The sequence below is a fragment of the Perca fluviatilis genome, chromosome 15 (genome assembly GCF_010015445.1).
Source record: "Perca fluviatilis chromosome 15, GENO_Pfluv_1.0, whole genome shotgun sequence".
Lineage (NCBI taxonomy): Eukaryota > Metazoa > Chordata > Actinopteri > Perciformes > Percidae > Perca > Perca fluviatilis.
Genome location: NC_053126.1, coordinates 20,100,303 through 20,115,842, shown reverse-complemented (window position 1 = coordinate 20,115,842; position 15,540 = coordinate 20,100,303). Strand labels below are relative to the sequence as shown.

At 41.2% G+C, this 15,540-nt stretch overlaps 1 protein-coding gene across 1 annotated transcript; it reads left to right on the top strand.

Annotated features, from left to right (window-relative positions):
• The first annotated feature begins 2,397 nt into the window (after positions 1–2,397).
• On the top strand, positions 2,398–13,803 carry st8sia6 (ST8 alpha-N-acetyl-neuraminide alpha-2,8-sialyltransferase 6). The gene is made up of 7 exons (XM_039825982.1): positions 2,398–3,085; positions 4,129–4,203; positions 5,951–6,025; positions 7,533–7,677; positions 11,711–11,823; positions 11,944–12,036; positions 12,114–13,803. The coding sequence occupies exons 1-7, from the start codon at positions 2,985–2,987 to the stop codon at positions 12,574–12,576; spliced, it is 1,065 nt and encodes a 354-aa protein (XP_039681916.1). The 5' UTR covers positions 2,398–2,984; the 3' UTR covers positions 12,577–13,803.
• The last annotated feature ends 1,737 nt before the right edge of the window (positions 13,804–15,540 follow it).

Sequence of the window (15,540 nt, the reverse complement as noted above, 5' to 3'; positions counted from 1 at the left end):
CAATATAACTGCCTACAAGTCCAGCTGAAATGATTAGCTGATTAAACAATTAGTTGATTGACAGAACTGTTTTCATCATTTCCAGTTTCTATATTGTCAGGATTTTTCTGCATTGAGTAAATTTTCCTGATGATACTTACATACTTTTAGTTAAGTAACATTTTCAAAGCAGGACTTTTACTTGTAACAGAGTATTTTACAATGTGGTATTAGTACTTTTACTTGAGTAAACGATCTGAATACTTTTTCCACCACTGCTTGACCAGAACTACACAAACTTGTTACTTTGTAAACCTCTAGTAATGCAGAAATACAGAATTAAAAACTTGCAACTTCATATACTTTAACCATTTATGATGGAGCATACAGACATCGTCTGCGAATCCGTGGTGCATATAAGCACATGCAGATTTTTTTAATTTTCTGAATATATAGAAACTTCTGAATAACAGATTAATCACCAAAAGTTAGCTCCTAATTACATAACCATCCATCATTGAGATAATAATTCCAGCATGATTCATCCATGCTGAGTAAATGAGACTGCAGGCTTCCTATAGGCACACAAGAGCTGCACAACGCTGAGAAATCTCCTGTGTTATAAGATTATGAATGTCAGCTTGAAAAATAACTTCTTTGGCTTTAATGTGGTTAAATAGCTTATGGAGTCTTTGGGTGGAAATTGCATTGTCTGTATTAAGCTAATGACTGACTGCTGTGCGTGGGAGGCAGCAGGATGGCCTGTGATGAGAGGAAACAAGATGAGAGGTCTGGATATTTGATTGTACAGACTACCAGAGAAGCAAGGTGTTGCTGTACCTCTTCTATGATGCCCTACAATTATTCTGGGGCAGTGGATCCCTTTTTCTTGTCTGCAGTCTTGTTATTATCCTGGAGCTTCAATTCCTGGGAAAAACAATTTCTTCCACATTTCTCTCCCCATTCCTGCTTGTGTCTCATGATACATTTCTCCAAGAGGCCTCCCTATCAGGGGTGAGTTTATCTCTTACCTAATACATCCAGTAAAGTGCTGGTGCGTCTTTTGTTTCCACCCCCCTGAAAGAGATTCTTTCAGAACTAGAGAAGATGTGTGCACGGACTGAAAGATTGAGTTTGACATGAAACATTTAGTCATCCTTGACGTAAGAATATTTGAAAAATCCAGACTGTACATTCATCTAGGACAGCCATTTTGGAGTTTCTGCATACTATGACGAGCGACACCTGTACAATCAAACACGTCACACATTCAACATGAGAGGCCCAGCTGGCCCACCCACTGGAGTCACCAGATCCGCTCACCAGTCAAGGAACCATTACATGAATTTGAGGTAAAAAGCATGTTAAGTGTCTCCCGGTACTATTAGCCAGATTGCATTAGTTGCACAACCTTCTATATTGTTAATTTTGTCCGTGTGGTCACAGCAAAGCAGCCTCATACAACCTCCACGTGTTTTCTGCAAACCCTGACGACGGCCAAAATAAAAACTTTCCAAAAGCTCTTTTGTTTTGGATTTCGGGGAGTTGGGGGGGCTAGGGTTGCTAGGGTTGCTGTGGCAAAGCTCAGCTTACTCAGCATGGAGTTACTAGGTGTTATTGCTTTATTGCAAGGAGCTCGGTTTGGATTTTTCCACTGAGAACTCAAATCAGGAGGGATATATGCAGGACAGCTGGGTTTGGTCATCTGTTTGTGGGGGTTTACTGTTAAATGCATCCCATATGCTTAATGTATTTCCCAAAATCCAACTTGAGCTTTACCTGTTAGATTCTATTTCCCTTCCATTACACAGCTTTCAATGCAGAGCTCTGGAATGAAAGCCAAACAACAGATGACTTATGGCTCCTCTTCTGGGCATCAACTCCCCACCTCTCTCTGCTTTTTTTTTCTCTGTCTGACTTCTCCCGACTCTGCTTCTCTCATTTCCGCCGGCTGTTACGATAGTTAGTTACCCTGTTGATACAGCCAGCAGTGCTGCCATATTCGAAGCATGTTCCCATCTGAGCTGAGAGGAGACTTCCCTGCCTTGGCCCCCAACCTCTCAGATGAAAACGTTTTTGGCAAGAGCATATGAGTCAATACAGCTGGCAATGTTTGACATTGGAATAGAAAGCTTGTGTGTGTAGGTAAGAGTTTTGGGGGTATTAGGATTTACTCTGATTGGATGGGAAGCCTCTGCCCCTCGCCTGTTTTGCCCCTCATTGGTTTTGAACGTGTTTCCTGTCACACACTCACTAGTCAAGAGGCAAACTGTGGGCTAATTCAGAACTGGGCACTCATGTTACTGCCTCCTTTTTGTGCAAAGGGGAGAGGGGCTTAAGGGGTGTGGGCGGAGGATGGCTGGTGGAGGGAGGGGAAAGCAGAGAGGGAAGGCTGGGGCTCTAGGGTGGGGGCGGAGAACACAAGGAGCTTTGGGACAACAGGGGAAAGTAGGATTGTGAGTTTGTCTGTGTGAACACATGAAAAAAGTGGAAAGAAGATAGGTGGATCAAAGAGACATGGCAATGATTAAAGTAGGATGTGGAGCAACAAAAGATCGGCTTTGTCACAGCTGACTTGGACACAAACGAGAAGAGAGGAACAACCAAGTAGAGGTGCAAAGAAGACCAAGGACTTGCCTGAACAAGACGGGCTAATACCTTAGGTAGCATGCTCTCATTCACCCAAGGAGAGAGAGAAACACTGAGTCAAACCAGACAGAGAGAGAGACAGACAGACAGGAAGAGCGAGGGGGAGGAGTATGAGGAGGGAGTGAAGTAACAGAAAACATAAGAAAGCAGAGAGGCAAAAGATTAACACTCTTGAGAGAGTGTGTGTGAGGTTGAGCAAGGGAGAACGAGCCGAAGAAGGCGGGGGGGGGGGATCTGAAAACAGAGAGAGGGTGACAGAAAGTAGAAAATGGGTGAGTGTTGTTGAGCCAGCTAAAGCAGATAGGAAGACAGAAAGTGAGGGGCCTAGCGGGTGAAGTTAGCAGGAGGGGAGAGGTATGAGGGGACAGCTCTTGAAGTCATTCTTCTCTTTGGTGATCACTCTCTTCTGTTTGGGGAGCCTGCTGACCACTTTCATCTGGTACATGGTCGACAACAAGTAAGTGTGTCACTTCCTTTGCCAAACACCTATAGAATACACACACACATTTTTTGTATGATGGAGGGCAGAAAGAGAAGCATTTTAGTTTTTTCTGCACACTTTGGCAGTTTTTCGAATCAGGTCATCCTCTTTGCCAAAAGACACGAAGCCGTGAAAGGTGTAGTTAGGGTGAAATGACTAGTGTTGAGAAAAAGAGGCTGATTTTGCTGTTTTTGCCCAGGTATGTGTGAATACAACTCATAAGGCACCTTGTGTATCTGTGCTGCAATTTCATCATTCCTCTCACAATACTCAGTGATCTTATAGTTAAATTACTAGCAGAGACATTTTGAAAGATTATTTAGAATTGGTAATTTCTTCAACAGGAAATAACCAACAAGTGTATTTGTTTTTGATGTTATGATGTTGATTATTCCCAATGCAAGTTTCTTTTAAACAGCAATGTCAGAAACCCATACACTAAAAAGAGTAATTGAAAGTGGCATATGAGAGGCAACCACACCAATATCCACCTGAAATGAAACTGAACTCAGAGAACTTAGAGATCATATTTCTTAATTTGAGTCCTTTTCGGAAACGTAATAACAGGAAGAGGATACATATTAGCAACTCATACGGCAGACTACAGACCTTGTAACAAAGACACGGAGAGACAGAAGTCTCCTGCTGAAATGTAGCTAAGTAACGCAGGTCTCTGCTCCTAGATTTGTAGGCTACACTGGTTGTTCATTTATGGCGTATGAAGCTGACAGATTTGCCACTGCTCTTCCCCATGTCAGTGGGAGAACTCTGAATGCAGACCTTGGTATGATTACTCTAATTTGCTTTAGTGTTTATTGAAGTTAGAAATCCATGCATACAGCAATTGATTGCATAGAAGCATTCACTGGTTAGAGATCTACTTTTGAAATCTAAAGGGTGCTGGTAATGAATATGTGCATGGAACCAAACAATACACCAGTTAGAACATGATTTTCAGTTTTATCTCTAGCAACAGCTTTTTACTCACCTGTCCTGATTATCTTGTGTTTGCTCCACAGTAATGTTGAACCTCAGAGGCTGCCTCCTCAAAAGAAAAGTGCCCCCCAGCCCTCTGACCCCTGTAAAGGCTGCAGGTAAGAGCGAACACCGTCACTGACCTTTTTGTTTATACCTTCATCATATCAAGCCATTTCAGCGCTACAGGGATTACACACTTACAGTGCCTTGCGAAAGTATTCGGCCCCCTTGAACGTTTCGACCTTTTGCCACATTTCAGGCCTCAAACATAAAGATATAAAACTGTAATTTTTTGTGAAGAATCAACAACAAGTGGGTCCCAATTATGAAGTGGAACGAAATTCATTGGCTATTTCAAACTTTTTTAACAAATAAAAAACTGGAAAAAGTGGGCGCAAAATTATTCAGCCCCTTTACTTTCAGTGCAGCAAATCTCTCCAGAAGTTCAGTGAGGATCTCTGAATGATCCAATGTTGACCTAAATGACTAATGATGATAAATAGAATCCAGCTGTGTGTAATCAAGTCTCCGTATAAATGCACCTGCTCTGTGATAGTCTCAGAGGTCCGTGTAAAGCGCAGAGAGCATCATGAAGAACAAGGAACACACCAGGCAGGTCCGGACACTGTTGTGGAGAAGTTTAAAGGCGGATTTGGATACAAAAAGATTTCCCAAGCTTTAAACATCCCAAGGAGCACTGTGCAAGCGATAATATTGAAATGGAAGGAGTATCAGACCACTACAAATTTACGAAGACCCGGCCGTCCCTCTAAACTTTCAGCTCATACAATGAGAAGACTGATCAGAGATGCAGCCAAGAGGCCCATGATCACTCTGGATGAACTGCAGAGATCTACAGCTGAGGTGGGAGACTCTGTCCATAGGACAACAATCAGTCGTATACTGCACAAATCTGGCCTTTATGGAAGAGTGGCAAGAAGAAAGCCATTTCTTAAAGATATCCATAAAAAGTGTCGTTTAAAGTTTGCCAAAAGCCACCTGGGAGACACACCAAACATGTGGAAGAAGGTGCTGTGGTCAGATGAAACCAAAATCGAACTTTTTGGCAACAATGCAAAACGTTATGTTTGGCGTAAAGCAACACAGCTCATCACCCTGAACACACCATCCCCACTGTCAAACATGGTGGTGGCAGCATCATGGTTTGGGCCCGCTTTTCTTCAGGCAGGGCGGGGAATATGGTTAAAATTGATGGGAAGATGGATGGAGCCAAATACAGGACCATTCTGGAAGAAAACCTGATGGAGTCTGCAAAAGACCTGAGACTGGGACGGAGATTTGTCTTCCAACAAGACAATGATCCAAAACATAAAGCAAAATCTACAATGGAATGGTTCACAAATAAACATATCCAGGTGTTAGAATGGCCAAGTCAAAGTCCAGACCTGAATCCAATCGAGAATCTGTGGAAAGAACTGAAAACTGCTGTTCACAAACGCTCTCCATCCAACCTCACTGAGCTCGAGCTGTTTTGCAAGGAGGAATGGGCAAAAATGTCAGTCTCCGATGTGCAAAACTGATAGAGACATACCCCAAGCGACTTACAGCTATATCGCAGCAAAAGGTGGCGCTACAAAGTATTAACTTAAGGGGGCTGAATAATTTTGCACGCCCAATATTTTAGTTTTTTATTTGTTTAAAAGGTTTGAAATATCCAATAAATTTCGTTCCACTTCATGATTGTGTCCCACTTGTTGTTGATTCTTCACAAAAAATTACAGTTTTATATCTTTATGTTTGAGGCCTGAAATGTGGCAAAAGGTCGAAAAGTTCAAGGGGGCCGAATACTTTCGCAAGGCACTGTAACGTGTGTGTGTGTGTGTTTATGTGTGTGTATCACAGGGAGGTCATCAACAAAGTAATAGAGCGTTACTCCAAACCCTGGAAGAAGCAGGAGGACAATTACCAAAAGTTCAGGTAAAAAAGACGACATCCTCTCAAACCTTTTTTTTTATTCTGAACTTTTAGAACAATAAAACAAAAACAAACAAACAAAAACCAACACACAGATACACTGCATCTCCAGTGTCCATAGCTGCAAAATCCCAGTCCTGGTATGTACAATGAGTATGATTTAAAAGGTAATTTAAATAAACTGTACATGAAGCCACATTCAAGATGGCCAAATAAATAGAAAAACTACTTTGTTTTCTGATATAATAAAAAATATCCTCAAAATAAAGACACAATATCATCTCATCACAATATCACTTCTTAAAAGAAGGAGGGGGAGGCAGATTTCCATTCTCTCAAAATAACCTTTTTAGTTATAACTATACAAAAAATTAAAGCCTGCTAAGGGTCTTTTGGCAGTTTTAAGGAGCTTTTAGAACAACCCAAAGTAGTACACAGTCTGGGTGGATTTGTTTCCCAATAATTATGCTAAGTAAATAAGACATTCCCTCTTTAAGTGCTTGAAAATATAAGTAAGTCATGTTTTACATTTGTCACAAATAGTTGGTCTTTGAAATAGGAATGCAATGTATTATCTTAAACTGTACTAGCTTCAAAGGTTTAAAGAAGAAGAAGAACTAAAGACACAGAAGGAGAAGTGGAAATAGAAATGTGGAAGCAGGAGAACTTAACGGCAAATGTTAACCACATGGTCTAAATATAATGTGTCTTGATGTAATGCGAGTTATGGTAATAAAGAGTGACTTCACCTGGGTCTTTTGATGGAAATAAACATCCTTATATGAACTAGGCAGTGGTGGCCTAAAGGTTAGAGATGTGAGCTTGTCAACGGCAGGTCATTCAATCCCCAGACAGATAACAATTTTGTGGGGAGAGTGAAAGAGCGGTGCTTGTTCCTCCGTCATTACCACTGCTGAGGTGCCCTTGAGCAAGACACTTAACCTCCAACTGCTCCAGTGAAGCTGCTCAGTGGCCAGCAGATCAGACTGTGGTTGTACTGGACAGCTTCCAGGTATGAATGTGTAACTGTGTGAATGTGATCAGGGTGTTCCTGCAAAAGAGAGGCTGCCTCTCAGCAAATTGTCCCTGAATAAATAAAGATTAAAAAACTAATAAACTGGTTATCTATAACCTGAACAAACTATTAAATTAACTCTAATTTAACAAATTTAGCAAATGACACTTTCTGTTTAACAACACTCCTGTTTATGTTGTATGTTATTATCTTGTAAGATAGATAGATAGATAGATAGATAGATAGATAAATAGATAGATAGATAGATTTATTTACTTACTTACTTTTTTATTTCCCGGAGAGAAATCTATATAAACAACATGGATGCAGTGTGCAGATTTGATGTGAATTGGGTGTGCAAAATGAAGGTAATTATAAATGATATGTACAAAGAGATACATATTGCACTTTGCCAAAGTTGCAGAGACTTCTGAGTTCAGAGGGACCTCAGCAGCCTCCCAGTCCACCGATAACAAAGTCCTTGTGGTTCCCCAGATCTCAGCTGAGCAGCAAGTGCCATGGTTTTGACAAGGCCATCATAACCCAGGCCAACACTCCAGTGGGATCAAAGCTTGTGTATGACGGAGAAAAGAGGAGGACCCTCCAGGTCACCCCAGAGATTTTCAGCACTTTTGCAAAGGTATGTTGTTTCTCATTCATTAATGTTAACACAACTGCTGTTCGTTTGGTGTCATGATTGCTCCTCAAATGTTTCACCACAGAGATTATTTCACTGCTTTGCTCTAGCATGTTCTGCCAAAGGTCATGTGTCTACTCACATGTTGGCTCTTTGACACACACGGCTACACATAACAGCAGGGTTTTATTTTTGGTGAGAGGCTCACAAACTCAGACTAGACTTTTCCTACAGGCTGGTATCAGCCTGTACTGCTGAGCTATGCACACTTTTTACTGTTAGCCCTGACCAGTATACATATTGTGGTTTAAGCATGCATCACACTGAAAGTAAAGGCAGTGTCTTTACATGTGAATGAGCAATCAGATTTTAAGAGTTTTTCAAACAGAATAGAAAGAATCCAAAGTACGACTTATTAAACCTGTGAAATAATGGTTTGTCATGTTCACATCTCACTTTAGTGTGTGAGAATGCTAACATTTTGGAATTAGCACTAAACACTAAGTACACACTGAGGTTGATGGGAATGTCATTAGACATTTCACTTAAAGGTCCAGTGTGTAACAAAATCTGTGTTGCCCGTCCACAAACTTGTCCTTTTTCATGAATATTTACCACCACCATCAATTCCAAGTATTCCTTTTGGCTTGAAATTTTACATTTGCATTCGCATGAACTGGGGTAGACGCTCCATATTCATGCGCCATCTTGAAATACATTAGCCAGTAAGGGACATACAGGACATACGGCCCGGCTTTTAGCATTTTTGCTGTCATATGATAAACTCACAGGTGCTGCTAATGCTGCTAGTATCGTAGCTTCACGGCCCCGGCAAGTTTGAAGAAGGAAACAAAGAGGACCACACATATTCAAAATCCAAATTTCAGGAACAGGAGTTTGCCCAGAAAAAGAAAAAAGATATTCAAAAGAGCAAGAGACCGGCTTTTTGAAGTGTGAAGGCTACTGTAGCTGTGATACGTACTTTGAACTGCGTGGTGCGAGAGAGTTGATTGCGATATATGATCTCAACGCTAGATGGGAGAAATTCCTACACATTGGACCTTTAATTTCTTGTCAGTATACTGCATAACTATGTAAGTATGTGGTACTTATAAATCTGTCATGGTAGGTAAGGATGAGGCAGCAAAGAATAGGACCCAAATGCAGACAATCAGGCAGAGAGGAATAGTTCAGGGATTTATTGATAAAACATATATTTGTAATGTATGTAATCTTACAGGCATAGGTAGAAAGAAAGGATTCAGGTGCAGGGTGCGGTGTTCAGAGTGAGGAAAGCAATGGGGGTCCCAGCACGGCTGGTACTGGTAGCTGCGAGCAACATTGACAATCTGGCAGGTGAAGAGAGTCATCCAACTGGTGAACAGATGGAGAATGGCAATGAAGAAGTGACAATGTGGCTGAAGGGAGGGGCAAAGGCCCTATTCAGATCTGGCATTAACATGCCTTTTGGGTGGTTTGATCACAAGTGGACAGCTCTAAGTTTAGGTGTGAATGCACCCAAGACGTATTGAAGACGCATTGAGATCTGATCACTCAGACAGGCCACATTCTTTCAGCAGTTTGTACACAAATGTGTCCTGAAGTACCGCCTACTCAACGTTCTCTGTGTAGGCGGAAGCATAGGGTTCAAATCGCGTAAGCTGGCTTTGTCCACAAAGTCTGAAAATTTTGAAAAGCCCATAGAGATATATTACAAGTGCATCAAACACCTAAATTATTTTATTTGCATGGAACACGTCTAGGAATAGACCCAGTCTGTATTGTTTAGAATTTCTGCTTCTTCTTCTTTTAATTTCTGACAGACTAGGCACAGGAAGTTCATTGCTGCCTCCCGCCGGTTAAAAACAACTTTTGTAGTAGTCACTCAAAACACATGTGGAGGTGCATTCTAATGCCAGGTGTGCACAATCTTAGAGCCCTTCCCTTGTGATCGGATCACCCAAGACGCATGTTAATGCCAAGTCTGAACAGGGCCAGAGCAGGGGTTGATGCATAGACTGTATGTGAAGCCAAAAAATCTTGATCGCCCCGTTTTGGCTGGCTGCATTATACGTATTACCGGTAATAAGCAATATGTCATCCAAGGGAAGGTCTCATTACCACGCCCCTTTCTGGGGGAAAACAATCCCGCGTTCCCCATAGACGACAACAGCGTAAACGACAGAGGAAATGTAAATCTCTCCAAACTTTTAATTTAAACAAAACGTTTTAAATTAATAGATATGCCGAGTTGCTGAGTAGTTTGTTGCACCAACAATACATTCAAAAACCCTGGTCTTCGATTTGTCCTCTTGCCATGTCCTAAAATAGATCTTGATAGATGGGCTTTGGCTTCAGGCTATAGACAAGACCGGCATCGCCGAGGCTGCCTATGAGAGGGAAGAATCGCGCTGTCACATCAGGAGAGAAACAGGAAAATGCTGAAAAAGCTGTTGTGTAGCGGGTTAATCGAGACTTTCACACTGATATATGAGGCTCATAAGAAACGTGAATATTCTCAGTCGGTGTGGTAAATGATGCTGCTGACAGTTACTACTGATGGATAGTTAATGTTAGCTGATCATCCATAAGAAGCAAAGACATAGTTTTCTAGGGGGTATCCAGATTTGAGCTGGGGACCTCTTCATCTGCAGCCACCAAATGGCTGCCATAAACTGTCATAACATCTCTGTATACTACCCAGTTTCACTGATATGCATAGTGCAGTGTGCAGTCAGGAAAAAGATGAATAGTTGTCTCCATATTTGCCAACAGTCAAAATATTATTTAGAATTTTAGGCTATATTTATATTTTTTTAAATCTCAAAAGATTATAGAAAATCCAAGACTCTAAGACACTCAACCAAAGAAGAAAGGAACATTAATCTTGTACATCAGCAAACATGCAAACACATGTAGCCTACTGCAGGGGATTTCCCCCAGTGAGGAAAAATTTGCAAATAATATCCGGCAATAGATTAGATTTTCCTCCATATATATATATATATATATATATACACTCACCTAAAGGATTATTAGGAACACCTGTTAAATTTCACGTTAATGATCTATTAACTAGTATCTATATATCCGATATATATCCTATATATCTAATCAACCAATCACATGGCAACTGCTTCAATGCATTTAGGGGGGTGGTCCAGGTCTAGACAATCTCCTGAACTCCAAACTGAATGTCAGAATGGGAAAGAAAGGTGATTTAAGCAACTTTTAGCATGGCATGGTTGTTGGTGCCAGACGGGCTGGTTTGAGTATTTCACAATCTGCTCAGTTACTGGGATTTTCATGCACAACCATTTCTAGGGTTTACAAAGAATGGTCTGAAAAAGGAAAAACATCCAGGATGCTACAGTCCTGGGGGGCGAAAATGCCTTGTTAATGCTAGAGGTCAGAGGAGAATGGGCCGAGTGATTCAAGCTGATAGAAGATCAACTTTGACTCAAACAACCACTTGTTACAACCGAGGTATGCAGCAAAGCATTTGTGAAGCCACAACACTCACAACCTTGAGGCTGATGGGCTACACCAGCAGAAAACCCCACCGGGTACCACTCATCTCCACTAAAAATAGGAAAATGAGGCTACAATTTGCACGAGCTCACCAAAATTGGACAGTTGAAGACTGTAAAAATGTTGCCTGGTCTGATGAGTCTCGATTTCTGTTGAAACATTCAGATGGTAGAGTCAGAATTTGGCGTAAACAGAATGAGAACATGGATCCGTCATGCCTTGTTACCACTGGGCAGGCTGGTGGTGGTGGTGTAATGGTGTGGGGGGGTCCCTTTCGCTGTCAGAACTGCCTTAATTCTTTGTGTCATTGATTCAACAAGGTGCTGGAAGCATTCTTTATAAATGTTGGCCCATATTGATAGGATAGGGTCAAACACAGTATTAGTATGGTGTTCCTAATAATCCTTTAAGTGAGTGTATATATATATATATATATATATATATATATATATTAATGAGTATAAATGTTGTTTTGTAATACATTTTCCGTTGGTGTTGACTCCAGGAGCATCCGTTCCCAAATAAAACATGGGACACGTGTGCTGTTGTTGGGAATGGAGGGATCCTGACCAACAGCAGCTGTGGAAAGATGATTGATTCCGCTCAATTTGTTATCAGGTGAGAAAGGTGTCCAGTGTAGTGGAATAAAAATGCTGGTGAAAATCTTAATCAACAGAATTAAACTAATCTCTGTTAAAATTCCAAGCAATCTCTATGTTGTCTTTGTTGCTTTTTCAGGTGCAACCTACCTCCTTTGGAAAAAAGCTATGAGAAACATGTGGGCATCAAGACAGACCTTGTGACAGCAAACCCAAGCATCTTCATAGAGAAGTGAGCAAGATGATGAATCACTGCACCTTAAAATGTTCCTTTTGTTTTGTTTCTTCACATCTGCTGTTTATTTTCAGGTATGGGGCTCTAATGGGACGTCGTCGTCCATTCGTGGAGAGTCTGCATAGCTACGGCAACTCCTTGCTGCTCCTTCCCGCCTTCTCCTATGGCCACAACACTCCTGTGTGCATGCGGGCTGTCTACAGCATTGAGGACTTTGAAAGCCCCACCAGGGCCATCTTTTTCAACCCTGAGTACCTCCAGAGTCTGGCCCTCTTCTGGCGCTCCCAAGGCCTACGAGCAGTGCGGCTCAGCACTGGCATAATCATGGCCAGCCTGGCGCTGGAACACTGTGCCAACGTGCATCTGTACGGGTTCTGGCCCTTCAGTAATCACCCACATGGACTCTATGCCCTGACTAACCACTACTACGATGACAGACAAACTAAAACGAAATTCCACGCCATGCCGGCTGAGTTTGACCTCTTGTTGCGGCTGCACAGTCAGGGGGTGCTCAGGCTTCACCTGGGAGATTGTTGACCAGCTGAAAAGTAGTTCCCAGACCCAGGGGCATCTGACAGCATAGGAGCAAAGTGCCTTGTTTGTAGCCCAGTCGCTCGTGAAGTCCTTCATATACTTTTGAATGAATGGACAGATACATTTTGGCTGATGACACAGATTAAGTGTGTCCAAGCAAGGTGAATGTTTGGACTTGGAGTGAATGCTGAGTTGGCCCATCAGGAGCCAAGACATTTGCACTGAAATAAAGATGCAACAATCATAAGGCTTACAGTGTATCTAAAATTGTATTTATTTTGTTTCAGCTGGAGCCTGGATGCAGGTATTTTGATTTCTAAGGGAATCCTTTGTACAAGTCGAAAATATAGTGCCTTGTTTTGGATCAAACTGAATGTATTTTGAAGAAAATCAAATACCTCCTTTACATGAACATTGTCTGGCTAAACACTTTAACGTTTAATGAAAACTGCCACACTCTGAATGTAAAGAATCTTTTGATATTTGTTGGAAACTCTCATGTGGAAATGTATGATACTTACACATTAATCAGACAATTGTTATAAAAGGCTGGTGCTGGACACGAGGTAAGCCTCAGATCTCAGAGTGCCTGCAGGTGTTGTGTCCCAGTAGCCTCAACTACAAATCATCATTGCTTCCCTCTGCCGGCTGTGGTCAACAGATGACCCTATTAAGTGAAGCTCGGAGCCAGGGACTAAACAGAGACAACACAGAAAGAAACAAGAATAATAACACTACTAAACACGGGAGGTCCCTCCTCACAAAGGTTGCTATGGTGAATCAGTGTTACAATGTGCTACCCCTTGTCACCACAGTGACCAGAGGTGGATATGTACTGTAAGTGGAAACATTCACATATTGGTACAATGTTAGGTTGGAAACAAGTTCTTTTTAAGTTGATGTAAATGCTAAATCAATGACTGACTCCAATGTAAGGTAATGTAAGGATTGTGAATTGAGCACTTTGATTGAAAATTGTAACCTTTGGGTAAGAAGTAACATTTGCATCAAGACTTGTGCAACTGGGAGTAATGCCTTACATGCTGATACTTATAAAGTCTTAACCGTAATTTTTTTGTCATCCAGAACAATAATGTACAAGCTGTAGATGACCAAACTTGAGAAATCTTTGTGAGCCAGTTTTAGAATGTTTTTGTTTAGTGAACAGCATGAGGTAAGAGGGACAATGAAGTTAAAGTGAATCAGTGAATAAATATTTAACACAAACCATTTTTTTGTATGTAATGAGTGGCTGAAGTGGAATTCAAAAGCTTTATCCCAGATGTCTCAGCTTGCATGATTTAGTGTCTTTGAGCCATCAGGTGTCCCAAAACCGGCCAAGATTTGTAATGCAGTATTTCTACTTTCAAACCCAACATTTGACTGGAACACCACATGATCCACTGATTTATTAGCATAGTTTTGCACAGCACTTTTATATGCATGCCTCTAATGATTCTCTTCTCTTTTTTTACACCCCGAATAGCATTTATTTTTACCTTATGTAAGCCATATGGTGGTGTAGTGTATTTCAGTACCCTCATGGCACCTCCTCAAAACACCCCTTCCTCACTCTGAAGTACTCCCTCCTTTGACAGGAAGTCTCCCTCTAGTGGCTCCACCTAATGGCAAAGCATCACCAGCTGTCTGTTATCCATTTATGCTTCGATTTGTTGGCAAAAAGGTTAAATGGTAAGGATCATAAGTACTGGTAGGAGATTAATACATAATAAAAATTATCATTAGTTGCAGTCCAATGCAAAATAGTTTAAAAAAAACAGCTCCACCTCAACCAGCTACAACAGTAAAAACCTGCTTTTACATTAATGCATTAGTAATAATAAACCTCATGTTATAATATATATCAGTCATAGGGGACATTTTTCTTGCATTGAGTACTTTTATTTTCAATACTTTAAATAAATTCACCTCATTATACTTACATACTTTTACTAAATTATCGATGCAAATATCCATGCAACTTGATCTAATTTAAAGAGTGTTTTCGTATAAGTAGTTTTAGGCAGTAACTCGGTCCATAAGAATTTGGCTTGGGAACTGGTGGGTCAACGGTTCAAATAATGGTGTAGAGAAAATACTAAGTGTGGAATGGTAGCTGGAGAGGTGCCAATTCACCTCCTGGACACTGCCAATGTGCCCTTGAGCAAGGCCTGCTCAGGCCTGCCTTTCTATGGGTAAATGTGTAACAGAGTGAAAAAAATAATTATAAAGTACAACTTCTTCTAAAAGAAGCTGGCTTGAAAATAAAAATTTGGAGCAAAGTAGCACCAAAAAGCATACTGTAATACAAAAGTGATTTTTACAAATGGGTTTGTCTGACGTTAGCATTATTCCACATTTGGCCACAGTATTCCAAAGCTACAAACAACCAGGCTTCATGGCAGCCTAGCATAAGCACTGCACTGACACTTGCATCACACAAACAGTGTTTGGTCTCATGACTTTAAACTTTTTCCATTACAACGTGGTAATATAGCAGTCTTGTGCATCTAACACTGAACTTGTAGTGCTAAGAAGACTTAACTGACACAAAGCTTGTCACTCGAAAAGGAACACTAGCTGGTTAAGGTGTTGCTGAATGCAGGCAGCATTGGCAACTGGTATCTGGTCCCCAATAAAGGAAGCCCTGTAGAATATACCACCAGGGGGCAGTCAACTACATGGGACAGCAGTAGAGTGTTGAGCAGCCTTGTTCAAGAGCCAGAGAGAGAGCTGCAATAAACTACTTCTCACTACTTGTGTTCCCTTGTCTTCTATCACACCTCCCCTTGAAGCCATTCACCAATCACAGACATTGCAAGTTAGGTGATGGCCATTAAGGGGCCCACAGCTGAAGAAAATGATTCCATCAGGTGGCTCAGAGGTCCCAGTGCTCCTGGAATCAGAGGCTTTACTGTCACATAATGTCTTTATTTTAGATTTAAGGTAGATAGAGATGTCATGGGT